The sequence below is a fragment of the Pelophylax lessonae genome, assembly GCF_965119305.1.
Source record: "Pelophylax lessonae genome assembly, chromosome: 8".
Classification (NCBI taxonomy): domain Eukaryota; kingdom Metazoa; phylum Chordata; class Amphibia; order Anura; family Ranidae; genus Pelophylax; species Pelophylax lessonae.
Genome location: NC_138775.1, coordinates 68334326 through 68358959, shown reverse-complemented (window position 1 = coordinate 68358959; position 24634 = coordinate 68334326). Strand labels below are relative to the sequence as shown.

General features: G+C 43.1%; 1 protein-coding gene across 1 annotated transcript in view; it reads right to left on the bottom strand.

Annotated features, from left to right (window-relative positions):
• CHDH (choline dehydrogenase) overlaps window positions 1-23707 on the bottom strand; it is a 29008-nt gene extending 5301 nt beyond the window's left edge. Inside the window, exons 1-6 of the mRNA XM_082266072.1 lie at window positions 22952-23707; window positions 22703-22854; window positions 22163-22292; window positions 17254-17388; window positions 13445-13587; window positions 602-704 (exon numbers count right to left, since the gene is read on the bottom strand). Coding sequence (XP_082122198.1) covers window positions 602-704; window positions 13445-13587; window positions 17254-17388; window positions 22163-22292; window positions 22703-22854; window positions 22952-23699 — 1411 coding nt within the window. The 5' untranslated portion in view covers window positions 23700-23707. The remainder of the gene's footprint in view (window positions 1-601; window positions 705-13444; window positions 13588-17253; window positions 17389-22162; window positions 22293-22702; window positions 22855-22951) is intronic.
• Between the last annotated feature and the right edge of the window lie 927 nt (window positions 23708-24634).

The following is a 24634-nucleotide window of genomic DNA, read 5'->3' as shown; positions in this document are numbered from 1 at the left end:
ATCCTCCACCGCTCTGTGCAGCAACCCCTCGTCTTCATCTTCCCTGGTCTCAGCAATCAGTAAACTCTAGTCCTCCTCTGGTCCTTCTCCAGACCCTGCACTTTCTGATTTGCAGCTCCACCCCTAGCCTCTTCCCAACAACAGCACAAAATAAGGGGGGTGCACTGTGATGTAAGGGAGATTGAGGGACTCGACTTCTAATGGTGGGGGGCTCTTGACATCTGATGTAAAGGGCAGGGGGGGGGGGTGCTCTGGACATCTAGTCCTACAGATACAATTGGCCCTATGAGGGCAACCATAATGCTGATGTGGCCCGCAATGAAATTAAGTTTGACACCCCTGATCCAGACCATCAGTCCAGGATTGCTTCCCACTCTGAATCACACCCTGCCTACTATAAAGCAATAATATAACATTGAAATAAAAATAAAAGCACTACCTTTGGAAGATGCTAATTATATATTAGATGAAACATTATTCTGAATCGTGCTAACTGGTATTCAGGGAACATTCTAAAATTGAACTGGAAACTCTAATATTGGAATTCAATTTCACATTTTATTATAAGTATATAAATGATGATTGAGATTTTTATACTCACCAGTAGAAAGGTAGTTTGGATTGATAATAGGATGATCTCGTGGGTCAGTACTCCTAAGTTTCAGCCACCCCACACTGGTTGCTCTCATAGTTCCAACGTGTACCTGGTATAGACAATCGATTTTGAATTACTATCGTTGCCCTTTTCGTAGAAAAAACTAAATATACTGTACAATAGTATGCCAGAACTTGCTCAATGCTGCAAGAATTGTGGCATTAAGGTCGAATTCACACATGTTACCAGGGGCCGAGGTCTAAACCCCACTACCCCACTACCCCCCAACACTACCCCACTTCCCCCCAACCCTATACATTGTAGTAGTTGCAGAATTTTCTCTTACAGTATGTTGCTGCCGATAGATGGGTCTGCCGACAAATCCACCCAATTCAAGTGAAAGGTACTGTGCCACAACCAGGGCTGCTGTTGGAAATCATCATCAGGAAGGCTGCATGGGCCCCCCAAACCCCAACCATCCCCCTGGGGTGCAGCAAAAGTCAGCGGCACGCACTAACTTGATCCCCCTACGCCCCAAAAAATGAAAAAAAAAAAAAAGTCCCACCTCCTGGGCCCCTCTGTTGACCTGATAGGGCCCCGGGGAAATGTAATTTAGGCCCTGGTAAGCAAGTAGGAGCGGGGGTGTGGTCAAGGAATATTCATTTAGGCAGAAATTACATAAAGTTTCCCTGGGCCCCCTGTTTAGCTGATGAGTTCTGGGCCCAGTACAACAGGACCAATTGTATTGCCTTATCAGCGGTCCTGGCCACAACCATATCTAATGCATGCAAATTCGGCATGGTTGCAGCATGGGGCAATTGGATTTCCCCTAAAAAAAAACAGGTGTCTGCTTATGTGAATGAGGCCTACATGTATGCATGTGTCTTCATGTGTGTTACAACTTCTACTTATCAAAATGGGCAATGCAACATTCAGAGGGAAGGCTGAAGGCAAAGGAGGAGGGGAGCCACAGCCCAGGAATGGGCCATGGCCTGGTGGTTGAGAACCACTGTTCTACACAACATTATGGGTCATGTGTTAGTAGTCGGTGGGCAGGAGCAATATTTCATATACTGGATGTTCCTGGTTGCTGTAGTGAAGGTATACAGTTATGCTCACAGCAATGATATGTAAGACATTCATGTGTCTACGGCAGTAAGCAAAGTCATATTGGAAGGTCCCTTCATAAATAAGCCTAATTATATTCATTTTTTTACAGTTTACACCCATAGCAGAAAGAACATTGAATTATAAAAAATAGAAGAAAGTAAGAGGGGACCGTTCAGATCCCAGGCAATCATCCTTCATGCAGCTTAGAGATAAACAAATGGGAATACGTGCAGGACTGTAAATAAATTGGATGGATCGTTAACATTGGCCTTTGTGCTACATTGCAAAGGTGGAACTTAACTCTCTTATTCAACATTACCTATTTTTATTCCTTATGCTGCCTGTTAGGGGAGGAGGTTTTTTCAGCTAAGCACGCCCTCCTGCCTGTATGCCTGCACTAAGGGCCGATAAATTCCAGGAAGTAAATGCTACATGAATCATCTGCCCTTACTCAAGATGGCTGCTACTAGAAATGCTAGAGGGGTGTTTTTCATGTTTTAATAAAATAAAGCATGGAGACATGGATAGATAGGTGAGTTTGCTCTGAATATTAAAAATGAATTAAAGTGGTTGGTAAACCCTCACATACACCCAGTGAAGTGACTTGCCTCAGGTGATACACAGAGATGAAACAAATACTCCTAAATAGGATGTACCTGTTTATCTGCAGTTTTCTCTTCTGTAGAGCCTATCAAAGTCCAGAATTTAAAAGCTTGTCTAAAAATTCAGGAAAAAAAGGGGGAGGGGGAGAGCTGAAATGACAATTTGCAGAGCTCAGTGAGGAGAGCTCTGAGAGCTGATTGGAGGGGAGGGGAGGGAAGGGACCCCCCCCCTCTTCATACAGCAACAGAGCTGAGGCTGTCAATCAGCTGGAGCCCCCCCCCCCCCCGTCACCATTTTTCTATTGGTGTCAGGAAAACTGATGAAGTAGATAGAAGAGGAATGAGGCAGAAAATAGAAATTACACTTAGTGCTCTTAATTGAGACACACTATAGCTGGATATGCTTTGTTCATATTTCATGTCTGAAGTTTACAACCACTTTAACCACTTCCCGCAAACTGACATAGCCCTACATCAGCTGCAAGAAGTAGTTGTACCGGGGGGTGATGCCTGCAGCTAGAGGCATAGCAACATCATCCCGGTACCATTTTTTAGAGCCGGCGTTCAGCTTTTAGGTGGTAGTGGCCAATGCGGCTTGGGAGCCGCTCAGTCATCACCCCAGTGAGCGGGAGGGGACGCCCCCCCCCTCCCACCGCCTTCCGCGGTTCTGCTTGGGTCTCCAGTCCCACTAGGAGACCCGAGCAACCAGCCGGCACCTCCGGCTGGTTGGAGTCCCGAACAAAGCCAGATTTGGCTTCAATCAGGTCTCCGATGATGTAACCCAGAAGCGGCGTTCATGACGTCACGTCCGGGTTACTCGGCGGCTAAAGGTGCCGAATTTAAAAAAGTATTCAAAAATGCAGTTTTCAGCATTTTGAATACATTGAAGTGCAGTGGAGGTGTCTAGGGTCTTTTAGACCTCCGATCCCTCCATAAAGAGTACCTGTCACTGCCTATTGCTTTCATAGGAGATGTTTACATTGCTTGTGACAGCAATAAAAATGATCAGATTTTTATTTTTTTAAAAAACCTGTGCTAAAATTAAAAAATTTAATAAAATAAATAGGAAAAAACATTTTTTAAAGCGCCCCCGTGAGCTTGCGCAAAAAAGAAAACATATATGCCCGCAAATGTAAGCACTGTTCAAACCACAAATGTGAGGTATTGCCATAAACACCAGAGGGAGAGCAATCATTTAAAAAAAAAAGAGCTACTCTGTAACTCTAATCTGGTAAACGTTAAAAATGTTGAAAGTGTCACCTATGGAGATTTTTATTGACCGTAGTTTTTCGTCCATTCCGCGGGTGTGCGCAATCTTAAAATTTTAAACCGTAACATGTTACTTGGCGTGACATCATTTTTCACAATATACAAAAAAATGGGCTAACTTACCTGTTTATTTTTTTTTTATATGCAGTGAAATGTATTTTTTCCAAAAAAAAAAAAAAATGGTGTTTCAAAGACCGCTGCGCAAATACCACGTGACAAAAAATATTGCAACGACCGCCATTTTATTCTCCAGAGTCTTTGCTAAAAAAATATACATAATGTTTGGGGGCTCTAAGTAATTTTCTATCAAAAAACACAGATTTTAACTTGTAAACAACATGTGTCAGAAATGGGCTTGATCCAGAAGTGGTTACGGTAAGAATAGTGTTTTTAGTTATTAAAGATCTACTTTTTTTAACCTAATGTGATTGTATGGAAAATGTACACTTAGACTGTTATGTATAGCCTCCTCTATAAAACATACATTCTCCTGTATTCCTCTGTCTTCAAAGCGTAAAGCCATTATGTCCAGATTCAGTGACTCCCGACATTTGACTGAGACATCTGGTATTTAGGAAGATTATTATAGCTTGACGGTTTATTTAAATAGACGTCTAATTTTTGACTTGTCACAAATTACCTGTGAGCCATCAAGTTGTCACAGACATCAGTGTAATGGCATTCATTTGTCTCTTAATAGAACATTATCTCCCAGAATGCACAGCTCCGCATTCATCTGTCATTAATTAGAATTCCGCATCTCACAAACCCTTTTCCAGACTTCAGCAAACACATTGTAAACACAAGCAAGTGCCAAAGCTGCCTCTAAATATACAGGATTCCTAAAATTTAGGAAGGGGTTCAAACATTCGGAAGTGTTGGGGTTGCTTAAAGGGACTATGGCATGAAAAATGATGGAGGCTGTTGTTGCAGATCTTTCCCTTTACAATGCTAGTTCCCTGGCTGTACTGACCTGGAACAGGTACAGAGATAATGCATTCTGACACTTTATAAAACTCATTTACAGCGTACTTGTTCCATCCAGATCTGTGACTAAAAAGGGTCAGACATAAAAATAATAGGGGAAAAATAATTAGGGGAATGGAGGACATCAGCTATGAGGAAAGACTACAAGCACTGAACCTATTCTCTCTGGAGAAGAGACGATTGAGAAGGGATATGATATCAATGTACAAATACTGTACTGGTGATGGGAACAAACTTTTCAGAGAAAGGGAATACAAAAAGACAAGGGCCACTAACTAAAACTAGAGGAAAAATGGTTTAACCTTAACCACTTCAGCCCCAGAAGGTTTTACCCCCTTCCTGACCAGGCCCTATTTTGCGATTCGGCACTGCATTACTTTAACAGACAATTGCATGGTCGTGAGACGTTGTACCCAAACAAAATTTACGTCCTTTTTTTCCCACAACGAGAGCTTTCTTTTGGTGGTATTTGATCACCTGCGTGATTTTTATTTTTTGCGCTATAAACAAAAAAATAGCAACAATTGTGAAAACAAACAATATTTTTATCATTCTGCTATAGTACATTTCGCAAAAAAAATTTTAAAAATCAAAATTTAACATTTTAGGCCAATTTGTTTTCTGCTACGTATTTTTGTTTAAAAAAAAAAAATCGCAATTAGCGTATTTTGATTGGTTTGCGCAAAAGTTATCGCATCTACTAACTACGGGAAAGATTTGTCATTTTTATTGTTTTTTTTACTAGTAATGGCGGCGATCTGCAATTTTTTGCGGGACTGCGACATTGCAGTGGACAGATCGGACCCCTAACTGACATTTTTGACAGTTTTGGGGGGTACGAGTGACATTACCACAGTAATCAGCAGGGAAGGGGTTAACCCTGTGGGTGATCAAAGGGGTTAATGTATGCCTATATGCTTACGGACTGTGTGTGTGTGTATGTGGGGGGGGGGGGGTTCTTTGACAGGCACAGACAGATCGCAGTCCATGTCTGTCTCACAGAAGACCCACCTGCTTTGTTTACATAAGCAGGCAGGTCTTCTCTCCGTTACCCGGATGATCGGGGGAGGTAGGCGGCAATCGCCACCTCTCCTCCCGTGGCCCGCCTCCCGCTTTGTCTAAAAGCGCATGCGTGCGCCACCGGAATCACATGCACTCCAGTCACGTAGTACTACATGACTGGACGCAGGGGAGCCGCACTGCCGCAGTAATATTACTGTTGGCGTTTGGCAAACGGTTGAAATACGTAAGGGGTTCTTTACTGTCAGAGCAGTAAGGATGTGGAACTCTCTTCCATAAGCAGTGGTATCAGCAGGGAGCATCGATAGTTTCAAAAAACTATTAGATGGGCACCACAACATACAGGGGTATTCAATGTACGGTTAACAGCAAACACACACACACATCATGGGTTGAACTGGATGGACTGATGTCTTTTTTCAACCTTACAAACTATGTAACGTCAGGCAACTTTGGCAGCGTGCTTCTCCTCTCATAACACAATAGAGCCACTGTAAGATTGGATAAAGTCAGTGGAATTTCTGTTTTGTTTCTCACCAGCTGTTTGATATAATACATGAGATTAGTGATTATTTGTGTCTCCTCTTGCCAGTTCTCCAATCATACATATTGAAGCGCCTTGTTTGATGCTTCAAAATGCACCATACCACCTATGCTAAATCATTTCCTAAGAATCCACACACCAGCAAAAAGTTTATTTTTTTTCCACAGGTGCCTGTGTTTTCACTTGTATGCGCTGTGGGGCGTGTAGGGGTTGGGTGCATTTTTTCTATGTGGGTGCTCATTGGGCGCCCATTATGTGTGCATAATTGTGAAGCTGGCTTGTATAGATGGACAATGCAACATGCTTCCCAAGTGCATTCAGCTTGCACTTTTAGATGTCAATGCCTGCCTCCAAACACCTTAAAAAAAAAATGGCCTGAAAAAAGCCCCAAAAAAACGCATGAAAAACGTCTGAAAACGCCTGAAAACGATACGCTCAGGTGTGAATGGAGCCTAATGGTAGGCGGGGGTAAGCAACTCTGCCATTAGCCAAAACTGGTGTACTGAAGCTCAGATACCTGCCCCTATTCCCAACACAAATAAATAGACCGACCAACTGCCGTAAAATTATTTAGTCTGATGTTTCTGATTTTCACTCATTTTTGATTGTCAATTCTGATAGTTAAATATTTGCTGAATCTGTATAATAATTAGACTATCTATGGTTAGCTTCAATACCAGCTCTTATTTCCCTCCAGTAACAGAGGTTACAAGGGGAAGGAAGTAACAGAGGTAGGTTACAGAGAGAGTCCTTGTCCTTTTTCTTCCTAAGCTTTTTGAGTAACCACTATCACCACCAGGAGCACCGCCGCCCCAAGCAACATCCTGAGCATCACCACCAATTCCTCCTGAATTCTTCTTGCCATTGGTAACCAATTTCTGCACTATGATCCTCTTTAATCACAGAGACAAGCATGAGCAGCTAAGAATAACGCTGTTATCAGAAAATGCCAGAGAGCATAACAGGAATCAAAACACCATGAAGATTCAGATTAAGAGGATTAAATAATAACTTGGTGTCATAGCATTGACCTTAAATTCCCTTAAGGACTGGCCGCAGCTTTTTTCACATGCCTTCATTTACAAGTTTTAAACCTTTGTATTCACACCAAGCTGTGAAGAACGGATTTCAGTGCTGGCATCTCAGTTCTACTCTATTCAAAAAATGCTTGGTACTTTTAGCAAGGCGAAGGGTTTTACGTTTATGGATTAGGGTTAGAGTCATGGCCTGGTGGTCGAGGTTTGGGTTACGTTCAATCAACAGGTTGTATTTTAAGATTAGGGTTAAAGTGTATGTCTGGAGAAAATAAAGGAAAACATCCTGTATATCTCTAAAACCTTTGTCTCTTTAGAAATATTGTAAGCACAGAAAATATCTGTTGATCTTGTCAGAAATCCAACGAGCTCCTAACTTACTGAAGTGAGCGCACAACGCCACAGCTGCACAGAAACCACAAATCTGATGCCTGTGGTCTCTCCTGAGGTTGTCTTCCATATGTTACAGAGGTGAAGAAAAGGGGATGTATAATGCATTCATAAAGTAATAAAATAAGTGAAGGGGGTCAGGTCTGAATGCTTTATGAATGCACTGTATTCTGTGGTCCAACAGGGGAGAACCCAGGCAGGGTTGACAACCCAAGAATCTTCACCCATGAATCTGACTTCCTCTCCTTTGCCTCCTCTCCCATCCGTCTTACACAACGTAAAAAAACATTTAACATTTGTAGCACTGCCCCCTTGAGGGCTGCTGGATTTCTCACCTTTTCGGGTCCCTCTAGGTTACCGGTAGCAACTGCATGCAGAATCCTAACACTTTACTTTCCGGCTCAGTCAATGAACAGTCTAGGGCAGTGATGGCGAACCTTGGCACCCCAGATGTTTTGAAACTACATTCCCCATGATGCTCAACTATACTGGAGAGTACATGAACATCATGGGAAATGTAGTTTCCAAACATCTGGGGTGCCAAGGTTCACCATCACTGGTCTAGGGGTTGTTGTTTCATTTTATATGGGGATGGGAGAAGGGATGAGTGGGATACTGCAGAACTTGAACTATTCCCAATGTTGAGGACTTCTATCTGAGGATGCAGCAAGGCCGCAGTTTCAATTGCCACTAGATGAATCTGAGGTAAAGCTCCTGAATAAACACTTGCTTAGCACCTATCTTCAGGGTACTTGCCTAGCACCCCCATTTACTCCACCAGCTGACACCCATTCTCAGACTACTATACTCCAGAATGGCCCCTTTCCTGGTCAGGCCCTTAGACACAATCCCCTGAACTCACGATACTGCTTTTTAGGTTCTCCAGTGTCTCAACTCCTTTAGTCAGCTCTTCTTGACCTCTGGGTTCAGCTCTTTCCTTCTGACTCACCAGGCCGACTGCCTGTGACCATACACCGACTGCTGCAGAAGAGGAGGCAGCCCCCACCCTCCTTCCGGGACTCTGCTCACCAGCCAAAGACCCCAAGCACATGTGCTCCTGGCTTTTATACCACACCCCACAATGCACTGAGACAGCAGTCTGTGTCAAAGCCTGTGTCCTCATTGGCCAGGTTTTCTCCACTGTCCAATATGCCTCCCTATTGGACCAGTGTGAAACACTCCCTAGACAAGATGAATCACACACTGTGCACATTGAGCAAACCTAACTCACAGATCCTGCTGGCTGTTAAGCACAGAGCAATATAGAATTTACCTGCTGATCCTCTGATAGGCAGACAGTCAAAACTATACTCACTCTCTAGCACCTACCATCGAGGGTGCTACACAATAAAAACAATTTGTTAATTTTTTACTTTTCATTTCCTGAATCCTCATCTATGTAAGGATGATGTATCCAGCGTGACCCTGACTTGCACATGAGCAGACTCGCCACGGGTTCACCTAATAAAGTGTAATGAAGGTGTCCTGGGAGGACCATATCGCTGACTTGCAAATAGCCTCAGGAGACACTCAGAACAGGAAGGTCTTGTGAAGGGTAGGTTCTTTTATTTGTCTTAAAGCGGAATTCCACCCTGAAAATATTTTTTTCCCTGTCCGCTTGCTTTTAATTACCTGTAAAACAATTGGATAATTATATATTGTAACAGGAAGTCAGCTAAATCTGGGAATGTAGTCACAGGAAGGAGATACATTTCCACCTGATTTAGAAAGTCCATTAATTAATTTAGGGTGTTGGCTACAGAGCTAGCCAGCAGGAAGTTGAAAGGTCTTCACCTGTTCAGAATGAGGGAGTTAAGGCTCTATAATTTGTTCAGAGAAATTCCTATTGTTTGCTGCCTCCAGAAGCTGTGTCCTGAAGCCATGTGGGCTGGGAGCAGGAGGACAGTCAGCGTGTGCCTCCCGACAGGATGTGTGGGCCTGGGAGAAGACCCCCCGGAGTGATGTGTGCCCGGGACGGTAACCAAGGGTGAATACGTCTCAAAGGTGAGAAGACGAACTGTTGATGTGAAAGAAACAAAGGACTGTGTTGCCCTGTGAAGCTATTATAAAAGGACTATTGAGTGTCCGCTGTGGGACAAGGAAGTCTGCCCGACGGTAGGTTGGAGACAGACACTTAGGCAGGTTCCAGTTGTGAGAAGGTAGCCGCCCACAGAGGCAAGGATTTATTTTCTGTTTTATTTTATTTTGGATGTTTTGCTGCATACAGCCTGGTGAAGAAAACACCATTTAATAAACCACACTGTTTGTTTGCAAGCACTTGTCGGCTACCTCTCTGGGAAAACGCACCCCCCAAGGGGTCATCCATACCCGCCACCGAGCTAATCCCTCACAATATATATTTTTAATTCACTTACTTTGTTTTTAAAGAAAATATACTTACCTTACTTCCTCTTCCTCCCTCTGCGGACACGGCCGCCGTCGTCACTTCCTTCTTGCGTTGACTCCTGGGAGATGAACGTCATCGCTCCCAGGAATCAATGCGCCTGCACTGGCCCCGCTTGTCAGTTCCGGTGCAGACGCGTCATTCCCTGCTAAACAGCTTCTGGGCATGCCCAGAAGCTGTGCAGGAATGACGCGCCTGAGCCAGAACTGACGAGCGGGGCCGGTGCAGGCGCATTCAGGGACCGAAGAGGATCGAGCTGGCTAAAGCTGCCCACACCTGAGATGGCAGCGCTGGACAAGAAATTTTCAAGGTAAGTTTTTCTTCTAAAAAGGTAAGTGAACCCGGGGACAGTTCAGAGGCTATCAGTGCTGAAATGCACTAGCCCTGATTGTCCTGGGATATTTTTATCTAAATTTTTTTTTTCAGGCCAGAACTCCGTTTTAATTTAGGAGGTGACTGTACGTGTTGATGCTGACTGACCCTGCCTTAAAGCAAACACAGATTTCAGCTTTCCTGAATGAAAAGGTAGCTGCCAAGCAGGTCATCCACGAGATGTGGTTCTCTCACTTAACTAAGAAAGATGGTAAATTGACTTCCTAGTTAAAGTGGAAGGAAAAAGACACCCCACGGATAAAAGCAGTCTGGGGTTTTAGGACTATTCTGTTAGGTGAGGGCTCCTTGAGTACAAAGCCTGCGGCTCTGGCGCCCTTTTCCACAGGGGGTTGTAGCAACCAGAAATGTGGTCTTCAGGGTTAGATTGCAGTGTAGCCAGTTCTATAGGATCGCATGACCGTGGTGTGCGAAATGATGCCAGACATCAGCGCACTCCATCTCACGCAGGGCAGGCTGGATTTTCTAAGGCGGTGGGCACGGCAGACACAGGAGTGACAGGAGGACTGAGAACAGACAGTGGGTGTTTGGTAGACGGGTCCGGTGGCGAGTTATGGAAAAAGATAACAGTATATATAATACACAGTATCTCACAAAAGTAAGTAAACCTCTCACATTTTTGTCTTTATTTTTGGCCTGTTCTAGATTACCTGGACAAGAAAAAAAATGATATGCAGAGACACAAGTGAGAATTATGCCCACATACTCTATGGTATACATGTGATTTCAATATGCAATTAGGTCACTTTCCCTGGAAGCCTTTAGTCTTTGTAATAGTGTGCATTAGTCGGCCATACAGAATCATGGCTTCGTCTACTTCCTGATCTCACTAAAAGAAGAAACCTTTTTACTTGCCAATTGTCAAAGTCCTTGATCCAGGGCAAGACAGAGAGTTAGGTAATTAAAGCAAGGGGGATTACATTCTGCAATTAGTTGTATAATCATCAGGCTAATTGGCTTGGGTTCCATCCAAACCCAGAAGACAGCTGGCAGAGGCGGGGTTCGCAGCCATTAATGTCTAAACCGCTGCCAACAAAAGTGAGTACACTCCTAAGTGAAAATGTCCAAATTGGGCCCAAAGTGTCAATATTTTGTGTGCTCGCCATTATTTTACAGCACAGCCTTAACCCTCTTGGGCATGGAGTTCACCAGAGCTTCATAGGTTGCCATTGGAGTCCTCTTCCACTCCTCCATGATGACATCACTGAGATAGTGGATGTTAGAGACCTTGCGCGCCTCCACCTTCCATTTAAGTGAGGTGGGGAGAATGCTGCAAGCCAGGTCTGTCTTTGATTTATAGTTAACCAGTCCTATCAGGTTATGGGGGTGGAGAATTGTTTGCTGCCATGATGCACCAGGTAATGTTTTTACACACTAAATACTTTCATTATATGTATGCAATAAATGCTATCTACCTCTTTAAAGGGTAACTCCACTTTCGTGGGGGTAAAAAAATAGCAAATAAAGAAAAAAACAATATAGCGTATACAATTGCGACACAAATCATATTGTAATCGAATGTTATTAAAAATTACCTTTCCTTTTCAATCTGCAGCTGTTGTAATTTTCTGGAAATGCAATGCATTATGGCTACCTGGAGCTGTTCTCTACACTGAATGTGTACTGACCACACCCCAAAAACATAATTTCCTGCTTGTGATTGGCTCACCGATTTTCCCAGAAGTCTGCCTAAGATTTTTGGCATCCCCTGCAACAAAAATGTCCTTTTTGGTGAGATACTCCCAATAGGAACATGTCTAAAGGGATGCAGATTCAGCAGATTTCCTCATCAGAGCCCTGCAGCTGCTACAGATGACAGATAATTATGAAACCACTCCCATTTGACCCACTCAGCACATAGGTACAAACAATGATTTTTTCAGAATCACAAAAGGTAGGAATCTACAACAAAGTTTGTTAAAATTCTTGTAATGTACAGAGATCACCCAGAGGGGAATGATTTTTTCTCAACAAAAGTGGAGTTACGCTTTAAAATAAGCAGTGAAATACCTCAGAGTTTTTCAAAACATTTTTTTTTCAATTCGTTAAAAAAAGCTACTTCAATATCACATGCACTATTTCTTCGAGTGATGCCATATTTTAGTAGTGAAAATTCCGGTATTTTAAAGCCGTCCTTAACAGCCAAAGCATAACTGGTTGTTAGGGGCCAGCACCTGCCATGTCCTTAACAACCATGACTCATCTGCTGTCAGAGGGATTCCCTGTTCACAGAATGTAAACAAAAAAAAAAAAAAAGGCAAAAAAAATGCATGGGGTTTCCTCCCCAATCCATACCAGGCCCTTTGAGTCTGGTATAGATATTAGGGGAACCTCATGCCAAAAAGATAAAAAAAAATTGGGATGAACTCCTCCCCAAAATTCAAACCAGACCCCTATATGAGCATACAGCCCAGCAGTCCAGGAAAGTGGGGTTAATGACCAAGTATCCCTCGTCCTCCTGAACCATACCAAGCCACATGCCCTCAACATAGGTGGATGCTCGGACGGGCAGACTGTCCCCCCCAAAGCACCTTGTCCCCATGTTGATGAGGACAAGGGCCTCTTCCCCTCCCCACAACCTGGGCCCGGTGGTCGCGAGGGCATGGGGGGGGGGGATTTATTAACAAGCCCCCAGATCCCAGCTTCCCCCATGTGAATGAGTATAAGGTACATAGTACCCCTACTCATTCACCCAAAATAATGGCCAAAGTAAATAAAAACCCAGAGCCAGTTTTTGACAAGTCCTTTTTTTAAAAAGGAAAAAAAAATATCCCCCAATAAAGGATTAAGTGTTCCATCTGGTTCAGTTCAGTGAATTAACTTTTAACTAGGTTTAAGCGGAATTTACTGAACGTAAATACCATATAAACCATTTGCGAATTTAGCTTTTCAATATCGCATGCGATATTTGTATACATAACCCAAATGAGCCCCATATCTTTTGTGACAGATGTCCAAAAGATTTGTGATTGGGGCTTAGTTCATCAGTTTATACAGAGATTGGAGGTAAAAGCAGCCAAAACCTGAATGACTAAGGTTTGGCAATGTGACACATGATGATTGCAGACAGAGTACTTAAAGATTTTGTAATCTCCTCACCTGGTAAGCCTCTATTTTGGGGCTTACACGCCCGTGGTCTATGACCTGAGATGGGAGGAAGTGGAACTGGATGTCAGGATGTTCCACGCCAGGAGCACTTCGAATGAATCCACCAGTCTCCAAGTGTGCTGTTGCTCCATCTCCTGATGGCCAATGAACAAAAAAATTGAATTTTTCCATTATTTGTAATTCATTATAATGAAACGCAATTATTAATTTATTTTGTGAAACTGTATCTAGAAATCCATCGGCCACATTTTTTTAAAGACAGATTTATCCTTTTTGCAAAATTTTCATTTACTTGAAAGAGATGTATAGACCTGGTTATAAACTATGACTTGGTAATAAACTCAGGCTTGTTTCACACTGCTGCGCTGTGGTTTGGCCTCAGAGCAGGTATACCCGCAGCTTCTCATAGACTTTCTATTAGATTGTGCGTTTTCTAAAAGGGCACCAAAAGTCCTGCATGTTGCATCTCTGGTGCGCTTACAGAAAATGCACAATCTAAAATAAAGTCTATGGGAAACCGTAGGTACACAAACATAACTTACAAAATTCCCACAAAATCTAAAACTGTTTTGAGTTAATAAATAAAGTTATGTGTGTAAACGAGGTCTTGGGGCTCATTCACATAGATGCTGTGGCCTGTACAGTGTGAATCTATGTCTTTTTATTTCTAATGTGGCTGAAGTTGTGTGCAGGTAGGTAGCCTATGTTACGCTATGGGGACACAGCAACTGTACGAACAAAGCCGCAGGTCCTAATTTGGCAGGCGTGTGGATGCAGGTGTATGGCCTCCAAACACTGATCGTATTTGGGGTCACTCACCCACACTTAATGAATAAAGTTTGTGTAGCGTTAGAAATTGGTACACCTAATACCTTAACCACTTGCCGACCGCCGCAAGTACATATACTGCGGCGGTCAGCCCCTCACAGGCAAAGTGACGTATTGGTACGTCACTAGCCTGTGAGGCTCCGGGGAGCGAGCGCACGCCGCCGGATTCCCGCTCAGTCACGGACCCCCCCGCACGTGTGCCTGGCGGACCCGATGTCCGCCGGGCACTCGCGATCGTCCGTTACACCGGGAGAAAGGCAGGCGGCTAATGTAAACAAGCCGCCTGTCATTCTCCCCTGTGTAAGAATAGTGATCATACGGTTCTGCTATGTAGGACCGTTGATCACTGTTCTTACACCTCAAGCCACAGCCAATCACAGTTAGAAGCACGCCCCTAGGGACACACTTAACCCCTCCCTCTTAAAAAGTTAACCCCTTCACTGCCAGTGTCATTTTACAGTAACAGTGCATATGTATAGCACCGATTACTGTAGTAATGTCACTGGTAACCCCAAAAGTGTCAAAAATGTCAGTCAAGGATCCGATCTGTCCGCCGCAATGTCGCAGTCCCGCAAAAAAAAAAAAAAAAAAATCGCAGATCGCCGCCATTACGCGTTAAAAAAAACAACAAAAATGACAAAAATCTTTTCCTTAATTAGTAAACGCAATAACTTTTGCACAAACCAATCAAAATACGCTTTTTGCGATTTTCTTTACCAAACATATGTAGCAGAAAACAAATTGGCATAAAATGTTAAAAAATTTTGATTTTTACATTTTTTTGGGGGGGAATTTCATATAAAAAAATGTGAAAAATATTGTTATTTTTGCAAAATTGACGCTTTTTTTTTTGTTTATAGTGCATGATCAAAAAATCGCACAGGTGATCAAATACCACCAAAAGAAAGCTCTGTTTGTGGGAAAAAAAAGGACGTCAAATTTGTTTAGGTACAGCATCGCACGACCGCGCAATTGTTCGTTAAAGTCACGCAGTGCCGAATCGCAAAATAGGCCCTGGTCAGGAAGGGGGTAAAATCTTCCAGGGCTTAAGTGGTTAATAAGTAAGAAAAAATCAGAATAGTGGAACTGAGCAACCAAATTGTGATCAAAATGTAAAGTAAACAGCTGGGCTGTTCAGTAAATCCAAAGAGCTCATCCATTGGTAAGTATGGAGTGTCAGAACACTCACCAGATATCATCCTGATTTCAGCATTGAATAGGGACAAAACACCAAAGGTTTTGTCAGATACTTCTTCACGGTCATATCCCTCCACCAATCTATACACTCACCGGAAGATGAACCAAGATAAGCCTTGAACTGCTGTTATGCGGTATGATGAATATGTAGTCCGGTGTGCTGGTTACGCGATCACTTCCAATGGGATATGCACTTTGTTAAGAAGCTCACCAACGGGAGCCAGAGTAGTGCTCATATAGTGTAGTATGTATTTAAATAAAAGAAGGTACATGTACTCAAGCTTAAATGTGGCCATAAAAACTTACAAAGAAAAACCATGAGGACGTGGCGGAGATGACGTCAGCGCGTAGGCCCCTTCCGACGAGTTTCGTGCTCAAACACGTTATCAAGGGATCTGCCTATCTGTCGATAGCCGAGACAGAGGCTTCTGTTCATTCATAAACTGAAGTATAGTAAACCCAGTTTACTATGCTTCAGTTACACATGGACACAGGCGTTATCAGTACTGATCTCTCACTGTGTCCATTCAGAAAAGGACATATTTACCAGCCCATTCCACTGCTCTCCATTCAGACACATCCCACTGTGTAGCCGCAGCAGAGGGAAGCTGGAAGAGCTCTAGGAGAGGGGCTTGGGTATGCAGGGGGCACACACTTGAATCAGAAGTGGAAAGAACAGAAGGGGATTGGTGAAGCAGGGCAGGTGGTGCAAATACATTACTATGCCCTGTGCCTGCATCACAGTGGGAGCGGGAGAAACCAGCTTTCAGCTGTTGCAGAGAGAGACACAGGGCATTGTTCTGCAATTGTCAGGCCCCTTTCCCTGCTAGACAGAGCTGTTCTGTGTGGCAAAGCTGCATACATTTCAGGACTCTGTCCCATAAAACAGACCCATGAGATTATCAAATGCACGGTAAACCAAGATAAAAATAACAGTGTATGGAGTACTTGAGTGTAACTGGAGGAAATGGGAAGGGTTCTACTTGAACCAGGTGAGGACGGGAGAGGGATCATGATAAAGATGACAAACAAAATGAATGTAAATAGGAGCACACTGTGACTGGTACACTGAAAGTGGAAGTGCAATCATAAATAAGCCAGTGGGTTGCGGAGACACCAGTAGAGGCAGGATGAGGCTGGTGAAAGACGGAGAAGATGTGAAAGTGGTGGGGATGTGTGAACAACAATCAGTCAAATACCGGGGTAGAAAAAAAAAAAAAAAAAGTTTGAGTTTGAAAAAAAAAGAGTGAGTATTGCCCTATGGTTTTGAGAAGTGGGATTATCTTCTCTATGAATAGTGTAGGACCCACTGAAAATGGGGTACTTTGACGTAGTGGTGGGCTTAAGCACAATATGGCCATATGGTGTGACTAAATCCCCATATTTAATATATAAGAGCAGGTGTTTTTAAATAGCCTTGCAAACTTTGAAAACCATTTCTTTCTGTGTATGTGTGCGCTATTATATTGTTCAATAGATACCGGGGTAGAATATGTATGTGAATGTAGACAGATGGAAATATAAATCATGTAGTGTGAGATGAGGACAGAGTAAGATGGGCAGAATGGTGGAGGTAAAATGAGGAAAGTAGGACGAGAGATATGAACGTAGTGGGGAAATATGGACAGAGATATGACAGATGCGTGGAAGTTAGTGTAGAATGAATGGATGGAGTGATGTGGGACAAAGCCCCTGTACATGGGACAAAAGTGAAAACTTAAGAAAATATTGTCCAATTCGGGACTGTTGGGAAGTAAGCCTAAGGTCATGCTTACCTGTGAACTTCCACATCCACTCTAGGCCAATCTTCAACATATTGAGAGGTTTTTGTGCTCTGTATAAAGTGATGGGTTTGGTGCACATCTGCTGAATGTAAACTTCCAGGTGGTCCTGAAGATTCTGTCCCACACCTACAACAAAACAATATTATAAACCATCCTGCTGCAGTGACCATGCAGTGTATGAAGACGGGCCATTTACAAGCTGGGGATGACATGGGGGGTAGAAATACACTGAGGGACATTTAAGAAAACTTGAGCTGTTACGAAACTGTACATATCAGTGCATGTTTCAAAAGAGCTCACTGGAACTTCTAATCTCTGAAACAGTTCTGGGGTTAAATTTCCAACTAATGCCCCGTACACACGTGCAGATTATCTGAAGACTTTTGTCTTCAGATTTACCTTTTCTATGTAGTGCAAGGGCCTGCCGGATTGCATACAAATTGAAAGTGTTTAAGTTTGACCTCATATTATATGGTTTTGGTAAGTCTGCAGACACAAGTCTTCAGATAATCTGCACGTGTGTACGGGGCATTAGTAAGTGCTCACAATGGTGGCACAATGAAGGTGCTCAGTTGTCATTTGGCTGTATAATCACACAAAACAGCTTTGGTCACAAAACAGGCCAAACATTAATACTAACATTTTAGCAAAATGCGCACGTGCGCTGTTGATTTGAGACACACTTGTAAGCAGGGGTTAGTACCTTTTCGGGGAAACCATTCCTCTGGGTGGATGTGGTGGGTGGGGCTAGTTTAGTCCCTTATATTAATCTATTGCTGGAAGAGCCTAGAGCAGAGGGTGATAGCAAGACTACCCCTAGTTTACTGCCATGTAAGCTTGCAGCTTTAGGAATGGAACCCTTTGGAGTAGGCACAGAACTCTCTTTGGGGGATCCCATTCATGGAGATCTACTGTGAGGACAATTAAAGAATTGGGCAGCCATTCTGTGCTGTTGTTGGACTTGCATTGTGCAGAGTTTTTGAAGTCAGGATAAAAGGTTGGAGGTGAAAGCGTGCTGACCAAGAACTGTTCATTATGCTTCTACTACTGTAATAAAAAATATAAAAAGACTGGACATCCCTTTCTGGAGGTGGACCTTGGGCAAGGAGAATGTGATTGACCAAAGTTGGGGGAGTTTTCCCACATTACAGGTGTGTGTGTGCACCCTCTCTTTTCCCTGTGCAGGGGAACAGTGGGAGGGGCCCCCTGGTCAGTATGGTAGTGGCTGGCAATGATTCTGGGGACCTGCTAACACACTTGTGTAAATAAATATTTCCTACTGTCTTATGGCTTATAAAATTGCACCTTCTGCAGTTTGATCAATACTTTCTGGGGCTTGCTGCTGCAAAAGGCTCTTAGGGAATACTATCCAGTGGACACATATTCTAAGCCACATGTGGCAAACAAGTCTGTGGCCTGAATCTGGATCCGGATTCAAGGCCGGATTACCGTAGACAGGGCATCCTGGATGATCTCACTGCTGCTCCTGCTGCTGTTCAGTGGACGAGAGGCAGAGCCAAAAATTTACTGTGGAGGATTGAGGGGTTAGCAGATTGATGGAGGGAGGTGGGTTCTGTTTGTACACAGGTGAGGGCAAAGGGGGAGCAGGGGTCAGAGCTGATGGAGCTGCATGGAGAGATGGCGAGTTTAGCTGTTGTGGGGGAAGGGCTAAGAGGTGGCTGCAGAGATAATCTGTGAGAGAAGGGTGCAGAGGTGAACTATGGATGTGGGGGCAGAAGTGTTCTGTATATTATGTAGTTCTGTGCCCAGCACTCTGTGTATTATGCAGTCCTGTATCCAGCGCTCTGTGTATTATGCAGTCCTGTACCCAGTGCTCTGCGTATTATGTAGTCCTGTGTCCAGCGCTCTGTGTATTATGTAGTACTGAGCCCAACTCTCTGTTTATTATGTAGTCCTGAACCCAACGCACTGTGTGTTATGCAGTACTGTGCCATTTGCCCAGAAAAAAAAAAAATTATACAGGAGTGTGAGTGGCCTCCATGCCGGTCTGCACCTGCCCTTCACAGCTTAAAGCGGAGTTCCACCCTGGGAAAGCTTTTTTTAACAAAAATACCCCCAGGACAGTCAGGGCTAGTACATTCCACAATGGCTAGCCTCTGATCTGTCCCGGGTTGCACTTACCTTTTAGAAGAAATACTTACCTTGAAAAAGTATTGTCCAGCGCTGCCATCTCAGGTGTGGGCAGCTTGTAACCAGCACGATCCTCTTCTGTGTCCTCTTCCGTCTTCTTCGGTCCCACGATGCACTGCACCGGCCCCGCCGTCACTTCTGGTGCCGCAGCGTCATCCCTGCATAGCTTCTGGGCATGCCCAGAAGCTGTTTAGCAAGGTATGACAGTGTTCCGTGAAAAAAACCTACCCGTGAGAAATGCCTACCCTCGTCACTTCCGGCGCACCTACGTCAGGAGAGGGTATGAAATGTTCACGGTAGTGTGTTATACACCGCATCACCACATTAAAATATCTCCGCTGCAATATGAGTCATCTCCGCTCCTACCCCTGTCACTTCCCTCATCTTGGCTACTAAATGTAAAAGCGGATCACGGAGCCGACATCTCCGTCATTTACATTTCATACATCCGCCGCCGCTTTTACATTTAGTAGCCGAGATCAGGGAAGTGACAGGGATAGGAGGGGAGATGATTCATATTGCAGCCGAGCTGTTTTAATGTAACCGCCGCTGTGTATCGTTACACACTGCCGTGATCATTTTATACCCTCCGAGCATGCGCACTTGTCAATTTCTCAGCTGTTCAATGACGTCTCTGCAGCTTTGAGCATGCGCACTGCTACGCTGCTCAGCTGTTCCTGACAGGAAGTGACGAGGGTATGCATTTCTCACGGGGTAAGTTATTCTCACGGAACAACGGCGCCTGAACCGGAACTGACGTCGGGGCCGGTGCAGGCGCATTGATTCCTGGGAGCGATGACGTTCAGCTCCCAGGAATCATTGCATGCCAGGAAGTGACGAATCGCCGTGGCCGCCGAGGGGAGGAAGTAAGGTAAGTATATTTTCTTGTAAACCAGGTAAGTAAAAAAAAAAAAAAAAATTGCGATTATCCATTTGTTTTTCAGGTGACCCCGGGCATGAAGATGGAGGTAAGTTTAATTTTAGGGTGGAACTCCGCTTTAAGTCTTAAAGGAATGTTCACCTTTTAGGGCAGAATTACACTTTTCATAATTTATAGAAGCATTTTCCAATGCCATTTCTGACCTAGCGATCCCAATGTGCTTTTCTCTCACTTACCTTACCTTAAACCTTACAAGGTTTAAAATCTTGTCAGTCTATTTGAATTTTTAGGATTTTCAGATTCCATCACTTCCTGTAGAGTCTCTCATCATTTACTTCCTCTTAGGTCATCTCCCAGAAGCCTTCACTTCCTTGTTGCATCACAGAAAATGGTGGATGTTCACCACTATGGGCCACACCTCCCTCATTACAATACCACCTTCCACCCACTTCCTATAAAATCTGATTGTACAATCTCCTTTAGGTCTCCCATCAGCTATGTAGTAGAAGGGCATGCCTGATTTGATATACATTGAATGGATTGTTCAGGTGTGTCATCCTATTCCAAAGTTCTGATACATTTAAAGGAAATTATACAGAGATTGTACAATCAGAGTGCATAGTGTATGGCCATCTTTATACAAGTACATAGGAGGGAGTGGATGAACATACTCAGTTGTCAGGCCCCGCTCACAACTCTACAATGCGAAAACTCACACTACCGCATACTTTTGTTTTGGGTGTGATGGAGCATTTTCATCTGATACGCAACAATTGCCCCAGAGAAGCTCCAGGAGTGGAGAATTGTTACCAGTTTTTGATGCATTTGTTGCACTGGGGAGCCTTTAAAATTTAATAGGTTTGCCATGCGTTTGGAAACACAGCGATGTGAATGGAGCCTCACTGTTCTTGTGTAAACGCACTAATTTCACTTTCAGGCCCCCTTCACACCTAGGGTAGTGAAAGCGAATGTTTTTCGGCTTGTTTTTCTAGTGACACACATAGGGCAGCCTGTTGATTTCAATAGGCTGCCCTACATGTGGCAAAGTAGCTCATAGGACATTTTGACGTGGTGCAAGTTGCATGTTTTTTTTTTTTTACTGTGTTTGTCTCCTGTTTTTTCATGTGGCAAAATGTGTGTTTGCTTCTGTGTTTGATGTGTTGTTAACAATTAATCTCCTTTAGGTTTACAAAAACTATATAATAGGAGGGCACACCATCTATCCAATCACTCGATTTCCAATCAGACAGGCCCCTGCACTATATCAGGGGTGTCCCGTGGCCTGCATGCTGCCCCAGGGAGTTTATCATGTGGCCTAAACCTGTCTGAAGGATTGCTGGAAAAGCCAGGCAAATGCACACGTGTTGTGAAAATTTAGTTAATGGATGAAAGGGTGTGTGCTAATGACGTCAGCTGGTAAATGCCTTCCTGTGCCTTACTGGTTCCTCTGTCTCTGTCTGTATACCAGGGAGTCTCTCAAACTTCCTAAGAAATATAGCAAGGGCTAAGGTAAGGCCTTGTTCTCAAAATCAAAGAAAGCTTGTATTTCTCAGCAACAGAGGTACATTAATGGTATATTGGTACATAAGGATTTTAGAAAAAAAAAAAGTTAACTTAGCCTTTAAGTTGTTACTAAAACCAGTAATCAAATGCGGAGTCAATTATTTAATATGATAAAGAGTAGATACTTCTATATAGTTTTACAGATACAACCGGAGCTTTGTGGGCAACCATAATGCTGATACGGCCCACAATGAAATTGAGTTTGAAACCCCTGCTCTAAAATAAGGATTACTTTCAACCGAAGCTTTGAGGGCAACCAAAGTACTACAATAAGAGACTCACACACACAATTGTACCATGAAATACCTGGAAGGTGAGCGATGACTGGAATTCCTAATTTGGTGAGCTCTGAGGCATTTCCAATTCCGGATAACATGAGAAGTTGGGGAGAGTTTATAGCTCCACCACTCAGTATTACTTCTTTGCTAGCAAATGCCTGGTAAAGGACAATTTTTTTTTAGAGTTGAAGGCAAAACAACCATTTTACTGAGGCAAAAGTGTAGGTTTGTAAACATGTAATCTCCTCTGGGTGAAGTAATAGCATTGCAAGGATTTTGACCAATGTAATTGTAAATCTTTACCTGTTATGACGATTTTTTAAGCTTTTTCCAAAACTAGAAAGGATCTGACTTCACTATAACTACCTAATCCATCTCAGTGTTCGAATAATAAAAGCTGCAATCTAAGCATACTGTTATCAGTGCAGAACTTTGAATCAGGGCCAAACTTGTAATGAACAAAAAATGTGGATAAATTAGGTACCGCTAACTGTTTTCCCTTCAATTTAGATTTTTTGTAGGAACCAAAGAATAAAAAAAAAAAAAAAAAAAGTTTCTGGATTCTTACCTTTTTTTTGCGTCCATTTTGAACATACTCCACACCAGTGGCTTGTAGTCCTTGGAAAAGTACTTTAGTGACTAGAGTCTTCTCCTTTACAGAAACGTTAGGACGGGACATTGCAGGGCGCAGATAGGCACTGGCCGTACTCCATCTCTGACCTCAACAATAAAGTTCTCATTAGACTGAGAAGGTTTATGGGGTATAGATGTTTACAATTGTTCAATATTATTATAACGTGTTCTTTACTTATCTTACCTTTGTATATAGTCATGTCCATCCAACCAACTCCTTCTTGTTGGTAGCCATTCATATCCTCAGTAAAGGGGTATCCTGCTTGCTTAGCTCCTTCAATAAATGTGTAGTGAAGACGATGGTTGGTCATTCCTCTTGAGACATGCAGTGGTCCATTGCCTCCTCTGTAGTCATCAGGTCCAAGTTCATGGGTCTGGGCCTTCTTGAAGTACGGCAAACAATGAGTATAATCCCAACCAGTTGCACCTTGGGCACTCCACCGATTGTAGTCCTCTGCATGTCCTCGAATATAAACCATGGCATTCAATGAGGAAGAGCCACCCCACACTCTGCCTCTAGGCCAGTACATCACCCTGTTGTCCATATGTTTCTGGGGTTCAGTGTGATAAAACCAGTTGAATTTATCATCACATAGGTTATACATTAACGCAGCTGGCATGTGTATCTTCCATGACAACCTTTTACAGCCAAAAATCAAATCTTTGGGTCCCGCTTCTAAAACCAGGACAGTATTGTCAGGATTTTCAGACAGTCTGCTGGCCAATACACAACCTGCTGAACCAGCTCCAACGATGATGTAGCTAAATGAATCTTTGTTATTGGAGGGTTGGGTAGAGAATGGGCTGAGATTTAATGTATGCGACTTCAGACCAAAAGATGGTTTTATCTTGCGTAAATCACAAAGTAAGCCATTGGAACGAGTTATTTTGTTGGCTGAATATATGGAAATGTTTTTAAGCACCAAAGCCATCTTATATGGTGTATATGCTAAATAAAAAAAAATATATATATATATATAGATATTAGTGGAGCAGAAACTTATGTGTGCAGCAAGGTAGCAACATGATCAACTATACAAATTGAATTGCTTATATGATAATAAGCAAATAAGTGGATAGACTGAGAAAGTGTTGAAACCGTTTTTTGGATTTTTTTTTTTTTTTTTTTGGTTTGTGGCCTCATTAGGGTAATTTTTTTCACACATTTCCACACTTACTGACCAGGTGACAACTTTGTCACCAAGGACAGGACTTGAGCAGAAATCTTTAATGGTGACTCTGACATCACTATAAAGCTAAGTGAGATTCTAGCTGTTCCCTACACTACTAAGAAAACATTTTAATGGGGCATCATAGAACAAAAAAAAGAGCTCTCTAAGCCTTCACCACCTATAATGAGCTAAAATAAAATAGGGCTAGAGATAGCCTTTATACTATATAATTATTAAAGTGTAAGGCAGACAATGCTGTGTGTGCAGAATGCCTTATGTTCACAATAAAATTCATTACAAGGTCATGATCTACACACAATTATTACATCATCGCCTAGTTCAATTAGAACTAAAGGCAAAACTTTTTTTTCAGGGGAGGTTCTGAACCCCGTCAGTTTTTTTTTTGCCATCTTTGTTCTAATGGGGAGATTTCCCTTTGCTTCCTGTCCTACAGCCAGAACAGGAAGTGAGAGCAAATCCCTCTACAGTGGGAACCCCTGGATGTCACCAGAACTAGTGATTTCCCCTCTATTCCTGTTCTGGTGACAATGCAGAAATTTGGTATTTTCTTTTACTCTCAGCGATGAAGGTAAACAGGACAAATATGGCACTTTTCCACTGCAAGTACCGGCTCGGCTCCACTCAGCCCTGCTTGGCTCGGTTTGGTTTTCCACTGCATGGTACCGCATGGTACA